The sequence below is a fragment of the Polypterus senegalus genome, chromosome 5 (assembly GCF_016835505.1).
Source record: "Polypterus senegalus isolate Bchr_013 chromosome 5, ASM1683550v1, whole genome shotgun sequence".
Classification (NCBI taxonomy): Eukaryota; Metazoa; Chordata; class Cladistia; order Polypteriformes; family Polypteridae; genus Polypterus; species Polypterus senegalus.
The window spans coordinates 194,832,668-194,858,954 of NC_053158.1; the positions used below are offsets into that span (position 1 = coordinate 194,832,668).

Genomic DNA, 26,287 nt, shown 5'->3' on the forward strand with positions numbered 1-26,287 from the left:
AACCTGAAGCTTCTTGATGTAATAATAAGCCGTACTCCTTACAAGTTTTTTTTTTTCTTTTTTTTTTTTCCTCCAACATGACAAAATAACCAGCAACGGTAGACAGGAATGTAAAATCAAACATGGATATATTGTAAATGGAAAAGACAAATAAATATTCAATAACGTAGATATTCACGCTCAAAGCACCATAATCCCAATGACACCAGTGACTAATTACTGTATCAAAACATGAATGTACAGATATTTACAAAAACCCTCCCTTGCCCCTAAACAATAAATAGGAACATGGAACACAAATACAAACACAGATTATTTAAACACAGCAATTGAAATGTGGTGATAAATTAGTCCAATGTTAATAAAGTCCTGCAGTATTGATACTGGCTGTAGTGTTATTGTGCTCCTTCATGAAAACAAAATGACTTCACCGTGAAAGTCCTGGCAATGGCTGGGATGAATCCAAACCCCGGGGTTCCTCGGTGCTGGCTGCTGTTGTAATGAATCGGATGTTGAAAAAGCAAGCAGTGGAATAAAGCAATGATCAGCAGTGATGAGTTGGTAAATGAATGGCTAAATTGTTGTCTTTTTGACTCTTGATTTCTCTCCTCTACTCCCCCCATCTCTCTCTCCCCTCTTCGTTTCGCTCCTCTTGTTTAAATGCAGAATGTCCCGGATGTAACTGGTGGATCCAACAGGTCATTTCCATCTTGGGTTGCAGTCTCCCTCCATCATCCTTCCCCTTTTCACTTATAGGGACAACATTTACTGACGCACATATAACAAACAGTAAATGGGATGATGAAAACAAAACTTACTCAAAACAGACAAAAAAAAACAAATAGTTGTTGTTATGTAGCCCCGCTACAGAGTTTTCACATTGTTTACAAACATTTTGTTGTTCACATTAAAACAAGTGAAAATGCATTTGAAACATTCACTTACATTAGGCATGGAAAATCCACTTCTGTGTCATATCAGCATACTGATAACAGATGAAAGTAACAGTCTGCAGAACTGGTAGGGGTTGTCTTGTTATTACTTAATAAACACTGCAAATGTTAAAGCTATATATTTATTCGCGTTCGGATTGATTATAAGAAGTTCACAGCAAACTGCGCATCATGTGCCTAACGAAATCTGTAAAACTAACTCAATAATATTATATTTAGAGGAGATAAGTGTGTGCAAGAGTCAACATCTTAGCTTTGCTGCATAGTGCTTTTGTGTTTTTGAGAGTTTGACTGCATTCTACACCCACATCATTAAATGCCTTGTTATTAATTTTGCTGTGGGATGCATTCTTCTTTATCAAACAGATTAATATTCTTGTATATAAACGTCTACGCGTGGAAGTGTGTGTGTGTGTGTGTCTGTCCAGCCTGGAAGTGTGCGGCTACAGCATGAAGCTGAAGGAAAGCGACACCGTTGCCAAAGTGAGACCGCTGAGGAAAGACAAACGAGAGAGAAACTCGCTTATCTGCTGATAGACAAGGGGGGCGAGCACGTCAACAAAACAAAACCGCCAACTCTACATTTCAATTTTTTTTTTTCAATAGTTTCTAGGAGCCCGGGCTTTTTATAGCACGAGCTTACACAGCTAGTAAGAAATAAACATTGATTAAAAGCTGTCGGCAGAGTCCCAATGCAGGTGATTCGTTGTGTAGTCGGTGGGGCAACACGTTATCAGTGCATGCTCCCATCGTCTTGCCCTCTCTCCCTCTCTAATATTACTACCATCATAAGGGTGATTTGTTTGCACATCCCGGGACCCTGCTTGCATATGCAAGAAAAACATAACTATTATTAGGAAAAGTCTGCGTTTTCACTGACTGGCACTCGCTACAATCCACCACTCATCACGCACCTCTGCTCAACTACTGTCGTCGCAATTATAAACCTGTCAGTCAGACATAAATAACAAAAGCCTTTTAAAACAAAAATGTGTTCTGGTTGGTTGATATAGGTGGAGCACAGTTGGAGAGGTGTCTTATTTGTGTTGCTGTGCCATAAAAGAGAAAATATCCAATTTGGATGGTCATTCAAAAGAGAGAAAAGGATTTTTCTGAGTGTGGGAGAGAGAGAAAATATGCTGTTCTGGTCAGTGAAAACTATACCTGATCTCACAGATAGCCTTTGCCTGACCTTACCTGACCTGATTAATATGATCACTTCTAGCAGTGATGTGCAGCCCCCATTCTGTGGTGTTACATAACTCCAGTGTAGACTTTAGGAACAATGTGGAAGACATGCCAGTTACACATCACTTTAGCTTCTTAAAAATGATTAATTGAGATTCATTAACTGTGCTAGCAGAAAAGTTGATTTCCTGCAGATGTTATGTTGCACACATCAACTTGCGTGTTTCATTCATTGAAATACACAAATGAATAAAAAGAAGGGTGAAGTTGCGTCTGATGTAAAGTTTGGATTTTGTTGTTCTTCATCAATTGCTGTACTTAGTTTATCATTGGCAAATGTGATGTTTATGGTGTATGATATGGGTGAGGTTATTGGGATAGTGAGTGGTGATAGATGGGATGGTAGTTTGACCTTCACCATCCAAGGGCCTGCGAGGGTCTTAATCCAGTCTTGGTTAACCATTATTTTTATGCTGAAAATGAGTAGTAAGATATATACTTGCATTTAATCATGAAAATTATATCATTAAAGCATTTATTAAACATGTGGATGTGCAGTGGTAGTGATGAGCTGGCTCCCTGTCAAGGGATTGTTCCTGCTTCCCCTGTCCAGGGTTTATTCCTGCCTTTGGCACGATGCTTGCTGGGACACACGCGACCCCTTAATGGAATAATTTAATGCAACAGTACTGTTTCTGTCAAATGTACCAACCCCCGATTCCTGTCCTTTGGTTTTTGTTCTCCATGTGATCAATTGCTGCACAGTGAGCTCTGCAATAAATGTAAAAAAAAAAAAAAAAGCTGTAAGCTTAGAACGCAGTTTCTTCTAAACTTTTATGGCAGGCTGGTGGGTTTCCTTAGTGTGCTATAAATGTCCTCCAGGGGTGGAAGCTCTACCCTAATTCTCGCCTGTGATCTCTGTGCATTCCACCACAGCTTTCTGATCAGCTGCTGTGCAGGTATGATACCTCACACACATACGATGGGTTAAAATGCTCTGAGTGGTGGACTGAGAGTAACCACGCTAAAGCAGCTATGGTATTCGGAATAGTTTGTTCATTCTGTGCATCATTGTTAAAGAATGATTGCAATCAAGTGAATGCAATTTGTAAACCATATGCAACTAATTTTGGTGTATTTGATAAATCCTGCATTACTAGTATGAATCTGAAAAAATGGAGACCACACAAACAGCAGCAGTGCTTTGACGCTGGGTGCCACCTGTTTGCAAAACCGAGCAGAAAAGTGCATACGCAAGGGGGTAGGCTGCTGTGAGAATGTGGGTGGCTTTACACCAAGTTTAGTTTTTATACATCGCAATGTGAGTGTGGAAATGGCCTTACACACCGATTATACATGAGGCCCCTGGTAATTATTCCAGTTTCCTGTGGTGGCAATCTGCGCCACCACCACCTAATCAAAGCACCGTGATGTCCCTATATTGATGGATTAAAGGCCAGAAGTCCACATGACCGTCATCATCAAGTTCTTCCATGAGAACCCTGAATACCATGAGGACTGATTGAGGTCATTTATGTTAGGTAGAATGCCTTGAGGGGGCTGGACGGTCTTGTGGCCTCGGAACCCCTGCAGATTTTATTTTTTTCTCCAGCCGTCTGGAGTTTTTTTTTTTGTTTTTTCTGTTTTCCCTGGCCATTGGACCTTACATTTATTCTGTGTTAGTGTTCCCTTATTTTAATTCTTATTTTGTCTTTTTTTTTTCTTTCTTCATCATGTAAAGCACTTTGAGCTACATCAATGTGCTGTATAAATAAATGTTGTTATTCTGTAATGGAATGACCTAATGTTCCATGTGTATTAATTAATTTTGTATTATTCTTTCTGATAATTTATACATGTCAGCAACAAGCGGGGCTTTTAAGTGTCCTTTCAAAGTATTCAGCCCTGCTTAATCATACACAATTTTACTTTATGTATGTTCAATGCCTCTGTTTCCTTTTAATATCAATCAAACAATACTTTCTCCTTTTTTAGGTAACAATCCCTCTCAGCCACCTCATCAGTGCCTTTCATTCATTAAAAAGCTCTGTCAGTACTGCTTCTATTCAGTGTCTTCACAAAGACAATTCCACTGAAAGTGATCTTTACAGCACTGAGGTAAGACTAATTGGCTTTATCATTTACAGATAGTAACACAAAGATATGTTATGTTCTAATAGATTATTTGTTGAAATGTGTAACTGACACTGGATAGAGCTATTTTCAATTACAAGCGCTAAATTTAAGTTTTCTGAAAATACTATGCTTCAGTTTGTCTAAAAGTCTTTGTATATTTGTGTGAGTGATGGCATACTGCAAAAAAAGTCAAAACAAGTCTACTTTGTCCTGTGATGCTGAGTTCTTAAACAAAAAAAAACTTCCAAGATTATAAAGGTTCAGAAAATGGATGGATGGATATTTTATGGATTGTATGGCTGCACCACTATTATCAATTTCTTGAATAGATCCTGCCTTGGAGTGTGGTTTAATGTACTCGTTGAAACATTAAATTATACAAAATCTGCTTAGCATCTCTAACTTTTTATTTTCTTTGACAATTTAGCAACTTAACTAATCTGAAAATGGGAGGAGCCAAGTGAAAGCTTATTAGACATGGTTGCTGGTGGCCTGTTTGTGTCAACAGTTATTTATTTGATAATTTCTTTAATCAGGGAGATGGTGTCTATCCAGTGCTCTATCATTCTATGTAGCATAAGTCAAAATGGTTACCCTTAAATAAGCCCTCGTCTGGAATATATATATTTTTTTCAGTTTAGGTCTTGTATTGCAAAACATTTCTAACACTGCTACAAAATGTCCAGAGAATGGCTTGCAGGTTGTGAAATGTGAGGAAAGTTTTAATTGGATCTGCTTTTTTTCCAACCAACAGAAGCAAATAAAGATTTAAGAAGTCAAAATATAGAATAACTTAAAAGTAGTAAAGTGAGTTTAAAGTGCATGTTATATACCTTTTAAATGAGCTCTGCAATTTGAGCACATGGATGTTTGTTATGGGTAAGTTTCACACATACATCATACCATGCAAGTAATAGTTAACTTTGTACTCTAGTAAATATTTGTACTAGGATGTTAAGATGAACTGGTTTTGCTGTTAACTACAGATAGAAATGGAATGGTTTTCTAGAATGAGTGTTTATAAAGCTGTACCCAAAGGATTAGCTCATGCTTCATAGCTAACCTCTGGTAGAAGGTGATGATTAATGAGCCGCAGTATGGTTTCATACCAAGAAAGAGCACCACAGATGCAATGTTTACTCTAAGGATGTTGATGGAGAAGTTTAGAGAAGGCCGGAAGGAGTTGCATTGCGTCTTTGCATATGACAGGGTGCCTCGAGAGGAGCTGTAGTATTGTATGAGGAAGTCAGGAGTGACAGAAAAGTATGTAAGAGTTATACAAGATATGTGCGAGGGAAGTGTGTCAGTGGTGAGGTCTGCGGTAGGAGCGACAGATGCATTCAACGTGGAGGTGGGATCACATCAGGGATCGACTCTGAGCCCTTTCTTATTTGCAATGGTGATGGACAGGTTGACAGACGAAATTAGACAGGAGTCCCTGTGGAATGATGTTTGCTGATGACATTGTGATCTGTAGCGATAGTAGGGAGCAGGTTGAGGAGACCTTGGAGAAGTGGAGATATGAGGAGGAGAGGAGAGGAATGAAGGTCAGTAGTAACAAGACAGAATACATGTGTGTAAATGAGAGGGAGGTCATTGGAATGGTGAGGATGCAGGGAGTAGAGTTGGCAAAGGTGGATGAGGTTAAATACTTGGGATCAACAGTACAGAGTAATGGGGATTGTGGAAGAGAGGTGAAAAAGAGAGTGCAGGCAGAAGAGTGTCAGGAGTGATCTGTGACAGACAGATATCGGCCAGAGTGAAAGGGAAGGTCTACAGGATGGTAGTGAGACCAGCTATGTTATATGGATTGGAGACGGTGGCACTGACCAGAAAGCAGGAGACTGAGCTGGAGATGGCAGAGTTAAAGATGCTAAGATTTGCACTGGGTGTGATAAGGATCGATAGAATTAGAAATGAGTACATTCGAGGGTCGGCTCAAGTTGGACGGTTGGGAGACAAAGTTAGAGAGGCGAGATTGCGTTGGTTTGAACATGTGCAGAGGAGAGATGATGGTAGAAGGATGCTAAGGATAGAGCTGCCAGGGAAGAGGAAAAGAGGAAGGCCTAAGCAAAGGTTTATGGATGTGGCGAGTGAGGACATGCAGGTGATGGATGTAACAGAACAAGATGCAGAAGACAGAAAGATATGGAAGATGATGATCCGCTGTGGTAACCCCTAACAGGAGCAGCCGAAAGAAGAAGGTCTAGGGGACTAAAGGCTTAAATGAGTTTTGGCACTTGAGTGCAAGTGCTTAGATGCCCAAACTGGATACTTTCCAAATCTGTTTGATATGATGATGGTGCCCTGTGATGGGCTGATATTCCTTTCCTAGTTAAACATGTCTTGTTGTCTTCACCTTCCCACAGTCCTGTATTGAAATAAAAAAGTTAGCAAGTTTTGACGGATGGTTAAGTGACTTTTTTTCTCTTTAGCCTGCAGTAAACATTCGTGAATTAGGATTGAACGATCTCAGAACAACTCAGCTTGAAGAACTTGTGAATAGACTTCTTCCTAGCCTTACTGCAGACCAGTGCCCGAACAGCTCACGCTGGAAAACCTCCTACATCTCTGCAGAATCTTTCTTTCATAATAAAAATGGTAAGCTTGCCAATTTTGTCTACCCTGCCATCTCCCCTTCCATTTCCATCTATCGAAAATTCATTTTAAGGTTTTATTGCACATTTGGAATGATTTGAAAAAAGTCTGAAAAGCATATGTACTAATGTTTGATACTTTTTGACTGTAGCTTGGTGCAAGTTTATATCTGTCATCTGTGTGCATAGTGCATTTTTTTTTCAGTTGCTTGAGCCTTATGTATAACGCTGTGCATAGAATTCATACTCAAACATGGAGTACAGACAAAAGTGGAAATGTTCGTACGCACCAAAAAATTCAGATGTTCCGCTCCATAAATCCTGGTCAGCGTAAAATGTAAAACACATGCACACGCCTACCGCCTCACGCCAACTTCTCCCAGAATTCTGCATATATTAATATGCAAGTCAATATAAATATCGCCTTGCGTTCAGTGTTTAGTTGAAAGACAATGGCAAAAGCATATTAAGGTATTTAAGCAAAAGGAAAGTGGAGGCAAGGAAAAATACTATCAGTTGGCTTAAGCAGTGGTATAAGCAACAAAAGCATGGGAGAGAGACTCGAAAGTTAAAGGTCAGAAAGATACACAGTGCCAAAAATTAAAAGGTGGTCAGATATCACAGTTGACGTGTAAATGCGAGTTGCAGCCCGCTGTTCATTTCTTTTCAGACAAATTTTTTCTATAACCGTAGCAAATCCATAACCTCATTTAATCTAGTTCAGTGCAAGGTTGCATGGGGCCAGACCTACCAGAGATTATCCCTAGGCTAGACATCAGCCCCAAAAGTGGCTAGCAGAGTAAATTGTAGAACTGGCAATTAAACTAAACACCTTTAAAACATAAATGAAAACCCACTTGAACATTAGCAGACTTTGATATTAGGCTTACAGTAAAATATAAAAATTCAATTTTACAATTATTTATAACTAGCAACTTGGCGCGCGCTACGCTGCACGTTGGATGACCACAGTTGAAGGACTCAATCGTAAGGACCTCTCGTCGGGTGTCTCATTGGCACGCTTTTGCCTCTTTCTTTCAGGATCATGGCGTAATCTGTCTTCTCTCTCTGTTGGGCTTTCAGTTGCCTTTCGTTGTGCGGCAGAGACGAGTCGTTGAGCTAATCTGTGTGAATGCTGAGATTTCCGTTTCTTGCGAGCGACTGTCACGCCTTTGCCTCGTGATCACGCAGTAATGTGTTCTCTCGCAGCAGCAGGTTTAGTTGCGTTTCGTTTCGGCTTTGTTCCGTAAGGTCTCCTCCGTACAAGTGCACATGGGTAGCTGAAGACGGAAAGTCATAGTGGGCATAGTGAAACACACGAATTGGTGACCATGGGAACCATCCGACTCAGATGCGGGGCTTGAAATACTCAAGTGCACATGTTATTTATAATTAAATTTTTTTTTTTTTGTTATGAACTTCCCCAAAAGAGTTGATCCCTCTAAATAGTTAATAGTATATGAACAATATAATCTGTTGTAGTACAGGCATTATTAGCTGCAAACACCACGTGTTTGGCTGTAATGCCAGAAGCGCGGTGGACGCTGTAAGGGTAGGTTGTGGTTTCTGTTTCTTTTGTGATTTTTTTTATTTCATTTTATTGATTATTTAATAGGCAGAGGGGAGAAGACGTTAATGTGACGCTCTGTCTATTTCTTTACTTTTGTTTTGAAAAGATTTTCAGGAACAGGAAAAATAAAAGCAAAGGGGAAAGAACGGAGGGGGTAAGCAGGAATTCTGAGAGGGGACGGACTGGGGCTTTTCTACGGGGCGGCTATACAGCCAAAAGGAACGTGGACACGGACACTGCGCTGGGCTTTTATTATATAGATTATTGTGTTCTGTTGAATAATTCTTTTGGTTAAAAATGTCCAAATAACTCACTGAAACTGTAGATGTACCACTGTAGATTTGGGCTGTTAACGAAAATTAGTACTTTGGATAGAATTAATCTGCAAGTTTTGTTTTTTAATAAAAAAAATCATATGTGAGAATGTGTATCTAGTGAGTGTGACTACATTTGCAGATAATTAAAATAGTATGTTTTTTGCAGTGTTGGCTGTATTCAGTTCTTATTGATGCTCTCTCTACTTTCTACTTTTGTTATTGTGAATAGTAACAAGTTGACATGCCAGTCAAAACTATGACCAGCATCTGTGAAATTCAATCTTTAATATAAGAAAACATACAGACCTGAGTTACAACAACCTAGTTTTGTTAAAATTTTATTAAACACTATACATTGCAATTTAATAAGCGTTTTAAGTCTATTCAACTGTTTTTTCAGTAGATTCAGTATGGTAATGGTCTTTTATATATCAGCAGAACAGCAACTGTATCTATTGAGATTTTTCGGTTCAAAATTGATTTTGACATTTTGCATCAGTTGCCCTTCCTTAAATGTGGACAGCTGACAAGACAGTTGCAGTGTCTCTCGGCTTTTCCTTGTGTCTCCTTTCGTGATTTTTTTATATAATATTTCCTTCATTGTTGCATTGTCTGCTACTTAAATCCACTGCTAGTCAACAGAGCATTTAGAGTTTGTTCTACTGCATGTAATGATGTCAAGCAATCTATCATGTCCAATAAACTGTATTCTGCATTAAAGCCGAAAAAGGCTGTGAAGCAGCCCTGTTGCAGGAGAATCATGTAGAAAGCGGTTAAACCGACAGACAAGAAAAAAAAAGTGAAGCAAAATGTTGCTCTTGATTATGAAGAAAATAATTGCAAACCAGTTGCAATACACTACAACCTGTTAGTTTTCCTGCCTATCTAGCTTTTCTTGCTCATGGTTAGTCTCTGCACCAAAACCCTTGTCTTGAAAATACAGAAAAGATGCTTGTGGAAAATTGTGTCGGATGTTAACAATTTCATAACCAGTCAAGCAAGGTCTAGACCAGGAGCGTCAAACTGAAGGCCTGCGGGCTGGGTCCAGCCCATGCATCTTTTTAAAGCAGCAATATTTGAAACGTTTTAAATACAGCCCACAAAGTCGAAACCCCTGCTTTAAGGCATTTCATATACAGTATAGACAGTATCCATATTAATAATTAGGCCAGATTAGGTTTGCACCTTGCCTAAAAATGTGTTCCTAGTGGAGGCTTGTGTTTTAACTGTTAAGCACTGTGCTCTAAGGATACTAACCTGTAGTTAAAAATGAAAACTAGCTGCTTGTACAGACCGGACTGAACATAAGGTGACATACCAGCAGCCATACCACCTACACTTCAGATCAAGTCATCCACCTGAAGCAAAGCAATTTTGTGCCCGGCTAGTACTTGGATGGGTGACCATCTAACTAATGTTTGGGATGCTGCTGGAAGAGGTGTTAGTGCACTCTGTGGTCTGTATGTAGATTCCAATGCCCCAGTGTAGTGATGGGGACACTGTGTTGTCCCTCAGATGAGAAATCACACCAAATTCTTGACTCTAGACGTAAAAGCTCTCTTTCTTAAACACTTAAACACTCTTGATGTCCTGGCTAAATTGCTCACTACAGCTTGACCATTCTTACCTCCTAATCAACTCCCGTCTCTTGTGGATGCTCTCTGAAACATCACCACCTAAAAGCTAATGTGCAGTGAGCATACTGCAGTTCAATCATCCGGTTGAATGCTACACATTGTTGTTGGTTAAAGTGGTTCGCATCTGTCTAAAGTGTGGAAAGGAGCGTTTTATACGTTTAATTATGACAAACTGCCTTAAAAAAGGATAGAAAACACATTTGTCTTTCCACTTGTGTTAAATTTAACTGCAATCCATTTCTGACCAACTCGAAATGTGGTCTGTGTCATCCATCACCAGTGCATTTACTCCTGGGTTATTAACGTGGTCAAATGCCATCCAATCGTGATGCATGTCCATGTAGCTGTAAATGTATGTGCTTTGCTTTCGCTACACATTTTCAAATTTTCCAGCACACAGTCAAGTCAGAGCAGCAGGTGTCGCGAGTTTAGGTGCAGCACAGGACAGAAAATGTAATTTTGAAGAGCAGAGAGGCACTTCCCATGCTTCAAAAACATGTCTATAGTCAACTAGAGTGGTGGCAGCGTAATGCTTTGGGGTGCTTTTCATTTTCATTAGAAATGCTTTGTTTCAGATCCTTTGGTCTTGAACTTTTCATTTTTATTCTCAAAATTAATTGAAATTGTGTTATCCTTGTGGTGTTTTCCATGTGATTTTTAGGCTTTTCCAGTGCTTCTTTGGGTCTCATGGGTTCGTGGGATTCATACAGACAGCACCATAGTCCTCTTCGGAGAGTGTGTTCAGATCTTCAGCATTGGCCAGGTAATAAAATTACTAATCTTAAAGAACTGAATTGCAGGTTTTATAAATATACTGGACACTTGTGTACACAGTGCAGAGGAAAATAGTTATGGTTTGCTGTTAATTTATTTTACTATAGTTTTATGTCTATTTTTGGGGTGTTCTTTTATGTAGGTTTTTTATGTTTTTGTTTACCCCTCTATTTTCAGCCTTTGTCAAATATGTCATTTATAGGAAAAGATTGGTATTTTTTTCACAAACATGGTATTATGTGCATTTGCTGTGCAAACTTGTTTTCTAAATTTAAGCATTTTCTATAGATTTAGAAAAACATATGGCGCTGTACAGTGAAGGCTAATGGGTCATGGGTTATTAGCGGAAAATAAAAGCTTATAAACTAACCAAATACATCCAAGATAATTCTTGAATATTGATCATCGTCTTGCGGTTACACACACATTGTAAAATAGTTTATATAGTATAATTTCTGAACATAAAATATAACCATTATGAGATTAAACCATTTTTAAAGAAGACCAGCCGTGTATGCAAACTCAGTGTGTTGTCGTCTTTGCCGATAATTGTTCACCCTCCCAGGGTGAGATTTCCTTTTTGATAAACCAAATCACAATAAACTTTTCTTGCTATATGGTTGATTGTTTTGATTTATTCAGTATTTATGTGAGAACTCAAGATGAGAGAAAAAAACATCATTACCATGAGAAAAGTAGTCCCAGGAATATGCGATAAAATGATTATTTTCAGATTTCCTTTTTGTTGTCACAAACATGTGTCAGAAACATGCAAGGCATGTTTTGCTACATTAAAACTTTTGCTGGCGCGGCACGGTGGCGCAGTGGTAGCGCTGCTGCCTCGCAGCTAGGAGACCCGGGTTCGCTTCCTGGGTCCTCCCTGCGTGGAGTTTGCATGTTCTCCCCGTGTCTGCGTGGGTTTCCTCCGAGCTCTCCGGTTTCCTCCCACAATCTAAAGACATGCAGGTTAGGTGGATTGGCGATTCTAAATTGGCCCTAGTGTGTGCTTGGTGTGTGGGTGTGTTTGTGTGTGTCCTGCGGTGGGTTGGCACCCTGCCCAGGATTGGTTCCTGCCTTGTGCCCTGTGTTGGCTGGGATTGGCTCCAGCAGATCCCCGTGACCCTGTATTCGGATTCAGCGGGTTGGAAAATGGATGGATGGAAACTTTTGCTGGTTCATTGGTACGTTTTTAGGCTTATATTTTCCACGTATGCCCCATGCCTCCTCCAGTGAGGACAAGAATTATTAAACAAAAGTTTTAATTTCGATGGCATATGTACCTTGTCTGTGAAGAAATAACTTTGATGTGAAAAATACCAAGCTACTCTTTTAAACCCTTGAAGGACCCAATAAATTAAATTTTCAGTACCCTTTTGTGTCTTTATTATAGTTATCGTGTATAATAAAGCTAAAGTAGTAGGTCCATATACCATGACTGTTCCTTCTTTGAACTGTACCCTTTTTACATGAAGTTTTAAAGAAAACTTGATTTGTATTCTTTTGGTCAGTTTTTATCCAGACTCGTGGCTTTAAAACTCTGAAATCAAAAACGAGGCGTTTGCAGTCATCATCGGAAAGACTTGCGGAGCCTGAGAGCTATGGTTCATCCTTTATGAAGGTTAGTGTTATTAAATATATATTTGCATATATATATGTATGTATGTATGTATTCATGCATTACAGCACCCCTTGCCACAAATTAATACTCGTGATGACTTTTTGTACTTCTCTGCAGTCATTGCATGCAAGGGATATCCAACAAAGTACTAAATATCACTTCTTTAATAGACCTGCTGTTGCTATGTTGCAAAACATTATATTGCAATGTACTTTTCAAAGTACAGTACATGTATAAGTTTGAATTAGGATTCAGAATTTTGCTGAAATATTTTTTACATGTTCCTTTTCCATAGTTCATAATACTAGAGTCGTTTATTCAAAGGAAAGTTGATCCCTGTTGTAATATTGATATTGCAGTTAAATACATAAAGTAAACTGAAAGTTACTTGTCCTCCTGAACAAAAGTGGGGAAAATGGCAAAGCCAGTCTAGCATATAGAAGAATGAATTGATTTGCAGAAGAGATTAAGCAGTTTAAGCTTAGAAAGTACTTAAAGTTAATATTGCCTAAAAATGTATTCTGCACTTAATTCTTATCCATTCCAAAATCAGCATTTTCTTTTCTTTTTTGTTTTTTTATATAACAGCTTTTTAGAATTATTAGATTTGTTTTTTAAAATCCTATGCAAGTTATAAAGATGGATATACAGATAGATTAAAATATGCAAATTCTAATTTTATGACTCTGTGAGACCTTTCATTGCCCTTTCATTTTTGTCTGTAGAATTCCTTGCTAGAACCCTCTTGATAGTTCAGTTCACACTTTTGACTATAGACTAAAGATTGTTTTCAAAGAAAATATTTTATTCTGTACAGTATTTGTCTTTAAAAGTTGTTTACATTGTTCCACAGGCACTTTAACAATAAGGTCTGAAGGCAAAACTATAAAGCCTTCTTGTTTAGAAAAATAACTTTTGTTAAACAAATTGCTTATTTTTGGTGTTCATCCTAAAGGGCCTTTTGATGCGAGACAAAGGATTGGAGGTTGAAAGTTTAGAAAAGTTAATGAAAAATAAGAATATTTCTGAAGCTCATCAGGATGCTTTTAAGACTGGTTTCGCAGAAGGATTCTTGAAAGCTCAGTCAATCACGCAAAGAACACATGGTATGTTTTTCCTCTATTTCTCCACTTGTTGAGAAAACAGTTAAACATTCAATGAGTTTAGACTCTATCCCTTGATAATAGTATTGATAATTTCCACATAAACAAGCTGAAAGTACTAAATGCTACTTTTATTCTTCAACCTTCCTGCTATCTGCATTTGCTATGTGAAAATGACCTATTCAGCCTTGGTACACTCTAGCTCCCTGGAATGTCAGCCATTCACAAATATTTCCTAAGACAATATACTTTGAAATAAGTAATGGTGAGTTAGCTTGCAAGGATACTACTTGCTGGCAACTACACTCAAAATATTAAAATCAAGAGAGAGACATCATATTCTCAAAAGAGTATTCAAAATAATAGTTGTACTCATGACATTTTAATGCCATAATTAGAAGATCCTAAATCAAATTTGAGGAAGTGAAATGTATAAAATTAAAAAGCTATCGTTATGAGATGCATTTAATATTTATTTACTTTTATTGGAAACCATCTTCTTTGATTTTGCTTACTGGAATATTTATAAGACAATCTCGGCCTCCTACAGGTTTGTCATATTAATGAGGATATACTTATTGCTCCTCATAGTTTGAGCAGAGATTAAAAATTACATTTCCATCATTGTAATCACGACTAGGTTAACGGCCATTTACTAAGTTTACCCAGGTTAGCTGGTTGCACTCCAGCTCCCCGAACCTTCCACAATCTTTTTTTTTTTTTTCCTCCACTTTCATTGGCATTATTTGAGGTGAGATACATTCTGTTCATATTATTATGAAACAGCAGACTTATGTCCTCCCTGTGGACCTAATCCCCTCCATCCCAATCTAGGTGAACCTCTGCCTTTTGCTCTTTTTCATAATTCTGCATTTAACATCATCTCAGTTTGGCACTACATATCTACCTGATCATTCTCATCTTAGTTCTTTCCACCTTTTTCATCATGTTATTTTGTTCATTAGCCACATCTCATACCACTACTCTCACAGCTTTCATAAAATTTTCCTATTAATGCCTTAGGGAATCCTTGTGACGTATGAATGGGGGACATCTCTGAGATTTTTTTTATGCACCTCTCTCTCTGCAATAACTGTACCTCCATTTACACTTTTTAACATGTCTTCTAATTATCAGACCGTACCTACTTTCTCTAAAGAATTTGCCAATATCTACAATTAGTATACTGGCATTCTGTGACCACAGACACTTCAAACAAACGTTGCACTCATTGCCTGCATATTACTCTTCACACCACATTCATGTGCCTACCTCTGACAATCCATGCATTGGACCGATTTTCTTATAACAAATCCTATTGTTCCAACTCTTTCAAATAGATACTGTGCATTCTTACGAGTTCATTGTTTTCCAGTGTTTCCAAAGCATTTTTTCTTTCCAGGAATGTTCATGCCGATCTCTGGCTGATCTGCCTGGCAGCTCCTAGTGAATTAGGACAGCTCACAAACTTTCCTAATCCTGGTGAAGTTAGGAGTAGTTTCACAAATTTGGAAAATTGATAATATGCTTTTACTTCTAATCCTAAGAGTAGGGCCAAATTTTTGTCACTCTGAGAATTTTAAGGCAGTGAGTACTATTTTCCTACTCTTAAGTGCAATAAGAGCCACAGGTATTATAGTAGTTTAATTCACAGTACCATATTGCTATCAAAAACTGTTTTTGCTCATTAAATTGTTATATTGCAGAATCTTTGATTCTTTTATTTTTGTTTTAGATTCTCTACGGAGAACAAGACTGTTTCTACTGATTCTCCTTCTGATTGGTATTTATGGCTTGTCAAGAACCCCATTCTTATCTGGTAAAGGCTCCTTTTCTGATGCTGGTTTGTTACATTTTAAATTTTTATTGTTCAGTGAAGTATTTATTTTGGTTTTCTGTCAGTGGCTGAATCTGTTATACCTCAGTCAGTGGCTTATATATTTCATATGGTAACTTAGAGACAATCTTCCCATTCCAGGATTAGTCTGTCACGTTTTGACCAATTTATTTATGCATTTACTGTTCAGCAGCAAATTGGAAGTCCTTTGTCTTTGCTGCCAGAGGATACAAAGGTTCCTTGTTAGACAGAATGTAATATAGTAAGAATTACTTTTATGTTTCTGTATAAATCTGTTAAACTGAACCTTTTCTTTATCTGGGACTACTTTTGGTGGAGGCAAAAAAGTTTCTGTCATTAGTTGTGCTGCAGCATTTTGCATTTTATAGTCACAGTAAGCTTAATGTATATTGTTAGTTAATTTTGTAAGAAATAAATTGCATATAAATATAACATTCTGATTTTGAATTTTTTTCTTTACCATTACTAAATGTATGTGTGTATAATATCTTTATTATATTGTCTGTGTGTGTGTACAATTATTTTGTGTAATATGTATGTAACTTTTTTGTTTTAATTGACAGTTCGATTCCGAACAACATCAGGTCTTGATGCAGCTGTTGATCCAATTCAGATGAAAAATGTCACCTTTGAACATGTGAAAGGGGTATGCTTTGAAAAGCTCAGCTTCTTCTGTATTCCTTTCCTGTGCGTATTAAAATTCATACACTTAATTTGTATTTAGGTAGAGGAAGCTAAGAATGAATTACAAGAAGTTGTGGAATTTCTTAAAAGCCCTCAGAAATTCACAATGTTGGGTGGAAAACTTCCCAAAGGTAAACAATGCAAACTGTAAAAGGGTTGTTTTAACATTACTACTTGTCAAGTAATATAATGCAGTTCTTAGTATGATCACCTCAGAAGTGTCATTTTGCTATTAAATTCTTAACATATTTGAATAAAACATAAAAAGAAACAGATAACTACTGTTATTGAATCAGTGCTTCCAAGTATCTACAAAGCAGATGTGTGCCCACACTGAGCATACTTTGCTGCTTCTTTGTGGTGAATGGAGCACCCTAGTGGTTAAGGCATTGGTGTTGAACCCAGAATATTTCTTCACTTGTGAGAAATATTTAAACAATTGTGCGATAGGATGGTAGTTGTAGATCATCTTGAGATATAGTTTAATGAATGATTTTAAAGAATGTTTGATAAGTTGGCCATTTTGTTGTGGACGTTTGTGATTTTTTTTTTTGTTTTGTTTTTTTGTGATGTGTAGTAAACTCTAGAATTCAATTACTGTAATTTTTCACATAATTCCTCCTGGCCTACATGAGACCCATAACATTACAAACCCACTGAAATTCCCAGTATCATCTATAGCTGTTTACTGCTTAACATTAAAGATAAAAGGGACAGTGCAGTTTTTTTTTTCCAGTCATTTTGGAGTAAATCAAGGTGAAAGTAACAGTTTTTGCCTTCTAGTATATTTTGATTAAAACCAGTTTTGGTTTGCCTTCTGTCTTAACCATTATTGTGTGTCTGTAAAACAAACGTTCTGGAAGCCTCCTATTCTTATGACACAAAGCAGGAAATAGGCCTAGCTGTCCATCACAGTGCCTAATTACACACAATAACGTAGCAATTTTGAAAGCAGAATTAACCTAATCTGCGCATGTTTTGGGAAGAACGCCAGACTACCTATAGGAGGACTTGAATAGACCTGTGGACAACATGCAAATTCCACACAATCACAGTGTGCAGGATTTAAACCTTGGACACTGGATCTGTTTATAAGATTGCAAATGTTCAGTTTCTCTCTAGTTCCACCTGTATTTTTCATTTTCTTTAGTAATTATTTATTTATTGTGTTTCATTTTCACTTGTTAGAGTTGCTGCCTTATTGGCCTCTTATCCTGACCTGGGCACTGTTAGTGTCTGTTTGCTTGTTGTCGTTGTGCTGGTATGGTTTACCTCTCACATCTCAAAGAGTTGCAGGTTGTGTTGGTTGGCAACTCTAAATTGACTGGAAATATGACCTGCGGTAGACTGCAATCTGGTCCTGGGTTTGTGCCCCCAGATTTCCAAAGACAGAGTTTTGGAACTCCTGGCCCCTAAAACCCCAACCCACCCACACAAATCAGAAATACAAGGGACATTTAAGAAGTTTCCACACTTTCATATTTTCATTGGAAACAGTGAAGGCGAGAGGAGTAGTAATTGGGCATTAAAATTTGGTAGGATGCTGGGAAAATTCTTAAATACAGCGTAAAAAAAGTGTGGAAACTTTTTGAACATCCCTCGTGTAGTATATAACATAAAATTGATTTTGGAAAATCAGAGTCTTCATTACTGCTCTTTTTACTCCCTGTAATTATCAGAGGCCTTTTATCCAAAGCCCAAAGGCTGCTTCCAGCTGTGCAAATCACTATTGTGTGTTAGTTGAACACTAACTCAATTTTTAAAGGTTTCTTTTCCATAATTTAGATGTCCACCATAAACGATATCCTCGGTGTGTGTCACTTCATTTCTTACATAAATGTTCTGTTCCTAACATAAATAAACCATCTCATGTCATTTTGTAGGCATCCTTTTGGTTGGACCTCCGGGTACTGGAAAAACTCTGCTAGCCCGAGCAGTGGCGGGTGAAGCAGATGTTCCTTTCTATTATGCCTCTGGATCAGAGTTTGATGAAATGTTTGTTGGTGTGGGAGCCAGTCGTATCAGAAATCTTTTTAGTAAGTTTTACTTCTCTTATTTGCAAACTACTGCAGGATTGGAGGAGGATCATACCGGACGATCGGAATATCTGACATAAAGTAATTTGACAATAGGTATAACAGATATGTATCACCATACTGGTGTTCCTCAATTTCTAGATATTTGCTTTTACTTGTGAATGAAATTGCAGTTTTGTTTTTTTTTTTTTTTTAGTTTGAGGGAAGTTTAACTAAAAATATCTGCAGTGTTCCCAATCACTTTGGCATGGTTGTATATATGTTGTAATATATTCAGCTTTTTTCAATTTTCAAAAAGAAAAACAAAAGAAAATATACTGTTTGTGAAACGGTTAGAACATTTGGAGTGCTGCTATTAGCTGTTACCCGGTACAGAGTTTGTGCATTATCTGTAGTACACAGTTTCTTGCTGCAGGTATTGTTTGACATTGGTAGTTTAAGCAGAGCAATAGTAATGTTTATCTAATTAAGCTCAGTTGGTATTTTTCTGTTGATTTGTGTGTAGAATAATTTTCTACAATGAATATGACTTTTTTTTTCCCATTGTAGGAGAGGCAAAAGCAAATGCACCATGTGTTATATTTATTGATGAGTTGGATTCTGTTGGTGGAAAACGAATTGAGTCACCAATGCACCCATATTCTAGACAGACTATCAATCAGCTTCTGGCAGAAATGGATGGGTAAGTTTAATTTTTTGTTAACAGTTAACTGAACTTTCTAGATCTATTGAAGACTACTAAAACGTTAATTCATTTGTATTGGATCAGAACTAAAAATTTGATACCAGCTTTCACACCTCAGTACCAGTGTTAAAACAGTACCAAAGCAAATGAAAAATAATTTCCCAATATAATATCCTTTTCAGTTGCATTAAAAGCAGAGCATTGCCTTATCTCATCCTGCTGTATTAATGCTCTCCATACCCTCTTTTTAAAGACGCGGAGCTTATTTTTCAGTAAAGCAAGAGTGAAGTAAATTCAGTCGCCTTTGTATCTAGTAAGGTTACTGAATTTTGCATAATGGTGTAGTACCTTTTTAAAATGTGGTAGTTTGGCATTTTTAGTACCACTGTACCATGTAACACTATGTGACACACCTACATTTTGTTAAATTTGAATCAAAAGCGAACACATTAAATGCTACAAAATTGTAAAAGCTGTGTTTACACTCCCACTTGGTAAGTCTGCCTGCATTGCGCTGCACTATTAAACATTGTTCAACATTCTCTCCACCTCATAAGTGATGGAAGACAGTACTGGTTGGGGGGGGGGGATAATCCTCATCTAATCTTCCATGTGTCTTGTCTGAGTTGACCTGGACCATACAGTATATGATCTTCTAATTCAGTATATTAGTTTGATGATCTACGAGTTAACAGTGACTGAAAATTTAGTACTAAAAAAAAATTTCAGTGCAACTGTTTTTCCTCAAAAAATACATATGTGATCTAGTAGTAGCCTTGATATTTTACCATGTTTCCTCTTTTGGAGAAACTGGTTACAGTATGTACACTCTAATAATATTGTGTCTTATACCTCTAATGTTCCTCGGGCTTGTTTGTAACTATATTCCTATCTTTCAAGGATTCTTTATATCTTATCCTGACAAGTATTCTCCCTCAGTTGCTTATGTTACAGGTCTTAAAACTATGCAGACAAAATTCTGCGGAAATTATGTTGATTGGCAATATGGTCTGTATAACTCCACTTTGTAGAAATACCAGAAAGACTACATTCTTAAGTGTGACACTGGGCGAAAGGAGTGTGTTTGACCCTATGGTTTAGAGTTAACCTGAATGAAGCCAGTGTAGATTGGAAAATTGGGCTTACAAAAGACTTTTTTCTTCTGTAATCCTCCAGATTCAAACCCAACGAAGGTGTCATCATAATCGGAGCAACAAATTTCCCTGAAGCCTTAGATAAGTAAGCTAATTTATTTTTCACTTTATTTTTATGAACTTAAGGTTTGTGTTCACCAAAAGTCTACTTGATTTGGTTTGTTTAATGTGGAAAAAACTATAGTGTATCTTATTGTGTTAGTGGCCTTTTTGTCAGATGAGTGCTCTTTAGCTTTTGGTAGTAAATGTCAACCTTTAAATGTTTAGTATATTACTGCAAGTAACACTTCACTAAGTGAGCATTACGTATCATGCACCCAAAGCAGAGTAATTGACATCGACAAATAGAAACAGGTTTGTGTAATCTAAATAAAACTGTATATTATGTTAAATAAGGATGTTCTGTTTCATCTACACTTTTAGGATTGACAGAGCAAGCTGCTTGTTAAGCATTGCACAGAAATGGTTCGGTTTTGTTCTCTTAACTGTATATCTGTACAGTTTGAAGGGTCTCCTGTGAGAGGGGTAACACTTATTGAGTGGATTCCTAGCTGACAAAAGTGCAGATGTATTCTTGCTGAGTTTAAGGGATGTATCTCCTCCGACCCTCCTCAGGTTTATTTGGAAGAAAGCTGTAGTTAGGCTGTGGCTTGTTACTGCAGTGTTTGGTTGGTGTACCTTGGTTTGTATTTATGGTCTTATTTTAGTAGTCACTTACACATACAGGCTGGGAAATTTCTGGATTAACGCCATGTCACATTATGTGGCTTTTCCAGCAATTCTCTGTTATAGCCTTCGTTTTACATAATAAGTCTCCGGCAGTCCGTGGCATGCTCCAGTGAAGGTAGTTGCATAATGTGTCATGCTCGGGGACATGCCCGACTTGCTCGCTCTGACAAAATCAAACAGGTTTGATTTTGCATTTAGCCATAGGGGCAGGCTCAGTGTGCATGAGAGCTTGCAGGTAATTGATTTTCATCTATCGATACAATTCATATAATGTAGTGACGAGGAGTAAGAAACACGGGTGTTTTGGATCCCACAAACGGTGCAAAAAGGAAAAAAGGGCATAGGTTGTGGCACATCTCACCGTATCTTTTAACTCTTCACACATGTTGGCTCTGTTAGGGGGCACGCTATTGGCTGCCATAAAAATGGAAAACCAGGACTGTTCTAGAAGGTTTGCACATAGGCACAAAATGTGAAATGGCCAACAGTTTTCACTCGTTTAAATTGACATGGTCTGAGATCAGCAACTGCACCCAGAAAATCTGACATTCTTAACTACTAGAAGTCGTAGTATGACATCTACTTTAACCATCTAAAAATCTGTTGGAATTTACTCATTCACACATATCAGGACAATACAGTATCCAGGTTGATAGCATTTGAACATGATAGTTTCAGTAAGGGTAGTAGGAATCCTGAACGATGTGCACAAATAATACAGTAGATAGAAAACTGGGGAAAAAGAAATAGCTTCCTCGGCACTTCAGCCTTAGTCCCTGTTCATCTTTGAGAAAACTTTTGGAAATAGGAAACCTTGCAAAACACACTTTGCAAAATAAAGGTAGTTGTTGACTTATACATCACTTATAATCATTTAGATGAGTGTAATTGTGCTTTAGATTGAGTAGCCCAATGATAAGCTGTCCTTTTTTTTGGAGTTATGACCTGGCATTTGTACAGCTTTATTTGCACATACGGTTTTCTTGGAATATTTAACTGTTGATTTATTGACATGTAACTTTACAGCAATACTCCAGCCAAAATTATTTTTATATGTTGTATGCAATCTGTTGTGAGAGACAGGTATTAAATGTTTTAATGCCGAAATTTTTCTATATCCCTCATTTATTGGTTGAGAGTCCTGTCTTCAATTCAAAAGCACAATCTTGTGTGACTGGGCTTCTTGTTTGTGGACTGCTTTCCTTTTTTAGTGGTATTTATTTAACAATATTTTAGCAAGCAATGCACGTGTTTTACCCTTTGTGAGCAAACATCTGGATCGCTTGACATATGGATTATGCAACATGAATAGCGTGAGACTTTTTCATTGAACGTTGTAAATATTGTTTGCTGTTGTCCAGACTCTGTCACTATAGGCTACTATTCTAACAGAAATGTTGACCTCTCAATTTTCCATGAAAACGGGAGAGTAAAAGATTTTCTCAGCTGCCCCTACAAACTACATGGGGTAGGTAATGTAAAAAAAATCTTTATAAGAAATTATCAGTTTTGGGATAGTTAGCATGTGTAATAAGAGACACCGCAGGCTTGAAATTCTTAGTGCCCAATACATTTTCTCAATTGGCAACTAAGCTTTCTGTCAATTTTTTTATTTAAAAAAAAAAAAAAAGGAAAGAAAAATGGGTGGTCACTTGGTGAGTGTTGCAGAGGAGAAGCGAAGCTTCAGTCTAACAAATTTTAATTTTTCTTCATGGAAGCTTTCTACTTTGTGTGCATTTATTTTTTAACCTTTAAATTCCATCACATTTTCTGAGTGTATTGTAATTATCAACTGTTACTTTCTAATCATGTGGAAGCCATGTTACATTTTTGTGTTTATTTTATTTAGATTCCTTTCACTTTAATTATTTAATTTAAACCTACTTTTTCTTTTGTGATATCAGTGCCTTGATTCGTCCTGGACGCTTTGATATGCAGGTGACTGTGCCCAAACCTGATGTGAAAGGTCGGACTGAAATTCTGAAATGGTATCTGAACAAAATTAAAGTGGATTCAGGTATGGTTTACATTGCAAGTATATTGACTTAATATCACAATATTATTATTATTATTATCTTTTTTACAGAAAAATAGGTCCAATTATTTAAGAGGTAATGTCATGTATTTCAGGTGTAAATGCAGAAATAATAGCAAGAGGAACAGTTGGGTTCTCTGGAGCAGATTTGGAAAATTTGGTAAATCAGGCAGCATTGAAGGCCGCTGTAGATGGGAAGGATGTGGTAACAATGAAGGAGCTGGAATTTTCTAAAGATAAAATTCTAATGGGTAAGTCTATGTATGTAAACTTCCTGACTGAATCTTGTATTATATATTGTGCTTGAAACATTCTGAAACAACTCAAATAAGTTATTCTATTAGAATCTTTAGGGTTTAGAAGAAACTTTAAAACGTTATACTAATAAAGAAAGAATGGCGATATTTGTATCAAGTTGTCCTCACTTTTGTAAATGCTTTCAGTGTTTTATGACCCTTAATCTTCTATTTAAAGATTATTTTAATAGAAGATTGCTGTGGAATTTTGGTGAAAATGCCAGCACTTTTAAAATTGGTGCAACTCTCTCCTCTTTTAACATGAGAACATCCTCTTTTTCTGTCACCACAAAATGTAAAGTACACAGAAAATGATACAGAATTCTTTGTTTAGAGGAGTACAACTCTACTCTCATTCTGTGAGGCGAACAGGAATGTGCAGACATGTGCAGACTTTAAAGGAATGTGCACATGTGCAACATTTCAGTACTTAAATCCGTATCTATAATACCAGCCTTCAACCCCCATACTTTTAGCACTGAGCGCAAATGAGTTGCAGGAACATTTTACAGAGCTGAGGATCTGGTAGAAAGTTAGATGACTATCAAGGCATGTTGCTTGCTATTGGGCTTGGCTTAGTAATGTAAAAACACTGTTTATATATTTTTCAGCGGATATACACACCCTGAAATATTAGTGGTTTTACCTCGGTCTCCTAATGCTCACCCAGAAGCACTTCTATACCTACACACACCTTAAAACAGCCAGCAGAGTACAAAACGTTGGAACACTAGAGAATATGGGGCTTAGCCCTGACTTTTAATACTTGTTTAATTTCTTGAAAGAAGAAACTGTGGAGGCAACATGTCAGGCCAGTAACAACATTATTTCTTCAGCACATTTTCATACAGAGGATGTGGCTCAAAGAGCTTTACAGGATGTCAAAAAAAAAAACAGCTGCAATAAAAGAAATTAAACAAGAACAATAATGAGCAGATAACATAGAAACAAATTATACACATTTATATAATACTAGCCAAACCGCGGCGTAGCATACGCTGCATAATCAGGCCGCTTTTTAAATGATTTTTAAGCACAGAGGAAAAAATAAACATTTGAAAAATACGTAATTTAATAAACCACCAAGAAAAGTAACATTGCAACAATGCACGCTACGAACCAACATACAATTGTCCGTGACTGAAAACTGGAGGAGCGCCGTCGCGCTTTCTCCTTCCAAAGCGAAGGAGGGGGTTGAACGGCGCTCGTTCAGTACGCACTGCCCGCTTATGTGCCCGCCCCAACTCCCTACCGAGTCGCTGCCTGTGTACAGTCCACACGCACCTGTGAGTCACGTTGACTGTTAATTTTCCAAACACCGCCTCAGTCAGTTTCCACGTTGATTTTTCATTGTTCTTTGCGGTTCCGGCTGCTTTTTTATATATAATCCACCAAGTCACCCGACCATGGGGGAGCTTTACAAAAGGCAGGGACGTAATCAGTGCGAGCGTATGACCCGCACATACTGGGAATTTCTCGTTCGTGGGGAACAATTGGAAGCTACGGTCTCCATCACGAATGGGGTTCAACGGCTTACCCGCTCCTCCCCGCGCCGGGTAGACACACGTGGATCCATTCAGTGTAGCGCGCGTGCAGTACCGGACATACAAGTGCATCACAGACCTGTTAATGCTCAATCTCACGTGGCTGAAAGCCACTTGTCCCTCTAAGAATTTGGACGCCGACCGCTGTTGGGTCGTGTAACTATTTAGCAGGCGGAGTCTCGCTTGCTTTGGAAATAACCAGCCAAATCGCTCCACCAACTAAGAACTGCCATGCACCACCACCCACAGAATCGAGAAAGAGCTATCAATCTGTCAATCCTGTGCGTGTCCAGGCCGGGTGAGGTTTCCTGTGTTGGCGAAAGGCTCCACACCTGGTGGTGCCCTTCCGTCAATTCCTTTAAGTTTCAGCTTTGTAACCATACTCCACCCTGAACCCAAAGACTTTGGTTACCCGGTTGGCTGCCCAGCGGGTCATGGGAATGACGCCGCCGGATCGCCTGTTGCGGGGCCTGCATTGGTGAAGCAAGTGAGACGGTAATGAAACAGAGGCACAGTGCTTATTGGTTTTTAAAGACTGCTTCCTTCATTGTGTTTTAACCAATGCACGGAACGAACCAACACACAATCGTCGCGCGGCACTCAGGGTGGAACGGGAGGAGAGGAGAAGAACATCCACTCCGCTTCCTCCGTCATGCTAGTCTGCTGATTTCTCGTTCAGTATACACTGCCTGCTCATGTGTCGTCTTTGTACAGTCCAGATGCACCTGTGCTCACGTAGACTTTTCATTGCTCTGTGCGGTTTTGGCTGCTTTTCTATATATAATCCACCAAGACACCCGACCACGGTGGGAGGGGGGTGTGTACAAAGTGCACGAATATCTAAGAAGACACATGTTTGTTGCGGATGTGAATTGCTGTATGTAGCGTGTAAAACAGTTTGCTATAGTGCACGCGGTTATGCGTCGTAACCGAAAACTCATTTTTTAAAGACTGCTCACTTCATTGTGTTTTAACCTCAGTTGTAAAGGAACGTTTTAAGGATCCCATGGGATACCCCTCGCAAACATTTTCACATGCCACATTTGGCGATTCACCTCTGTGAGAAACATGCCTCTATTAACAGTCAGCGTGGGTCGGAGCTGCATGTGACCTCTACGACAGACGAATATAAATGACGCCGGTTTTTCTGTGTCGTCGTCCGAAGTTGGTGGGCGTGGCTCTGTGAGTTGTCGTCGTATCCAATGGTCTTGGAGTTGGTGGGCGTGGCTCCTTCCTGCTTGCGCCATAGGTGTCTCACTTATCGGCGCTTAGTGAATCCACGCCTTCCGGCGTGCTTTCCATGGTTGTCTTGCCTTAGTGAATTATATATATAGATAGACATAATTAAAAGAGAATTAAGAGTTGTTATATTT

General features: G+C 38.2%; 1 protein-coding gene across 2 annotated transcripts in view; it reads left to right on the forward strand.

Moving 5' to 3' along the window:
• The window catches only part of yme1l1b (YME1-like 1b), a 42,422-nt gene that overhangs the window by 6,992 nt on the left and 9,143 nt on the right, over positions 1-26,287 (forward strand). The window contains exons 2-14 of one of the 2 annotated variants that reach the window (XM_039753891.1): positions 4,137-4,259; positions 6,713-6,878; positions 11,060-11,161; positions 12,681-12,790; positions 13,746-13,896; positions 15,629-15,736; positions 16,315-16,397; positions 16,476-16,566; positions 18,319-18,471; positions 19,021-19,153; positions 20,333-20,395; positions 22,944-23,056; positions 23,170-23,325. In XM_039753891.1, the coding sequence (XP_039609825.1) occupies positions 4,137-4,259; positions 6,713-6,878; positions 11,060-11,161; positions 12,681-12,790; positions 13,746-13,896; positions 15,629-15,736; positions 16,315-16,397; positions 16,476-16,566; positions 18,319-18,471; positions 19,021-19,153; positions 20,333-20,395; positions 22,944-23,056; positions 23,170-23,325 (1,552 nt within the window). The remainder of the gene's footprint in view (positions 1-4,136; positions 4,260-6,712; positions 6,879-11,059; positions 11,162-12,680; positions 12,791-13,745; positions 13,897-15,628; positions 15,737-16,314; positions 16,398-16,475; positions 16,567-18,318; positions 18,472-19,020; positions 19,154-20,332; positions 20,396-22,943; positions 23,057-23,169; positions 23,326-26,287) is intronic. The other variant, XM_039753892.1, reaches the window with a different exon arrangement.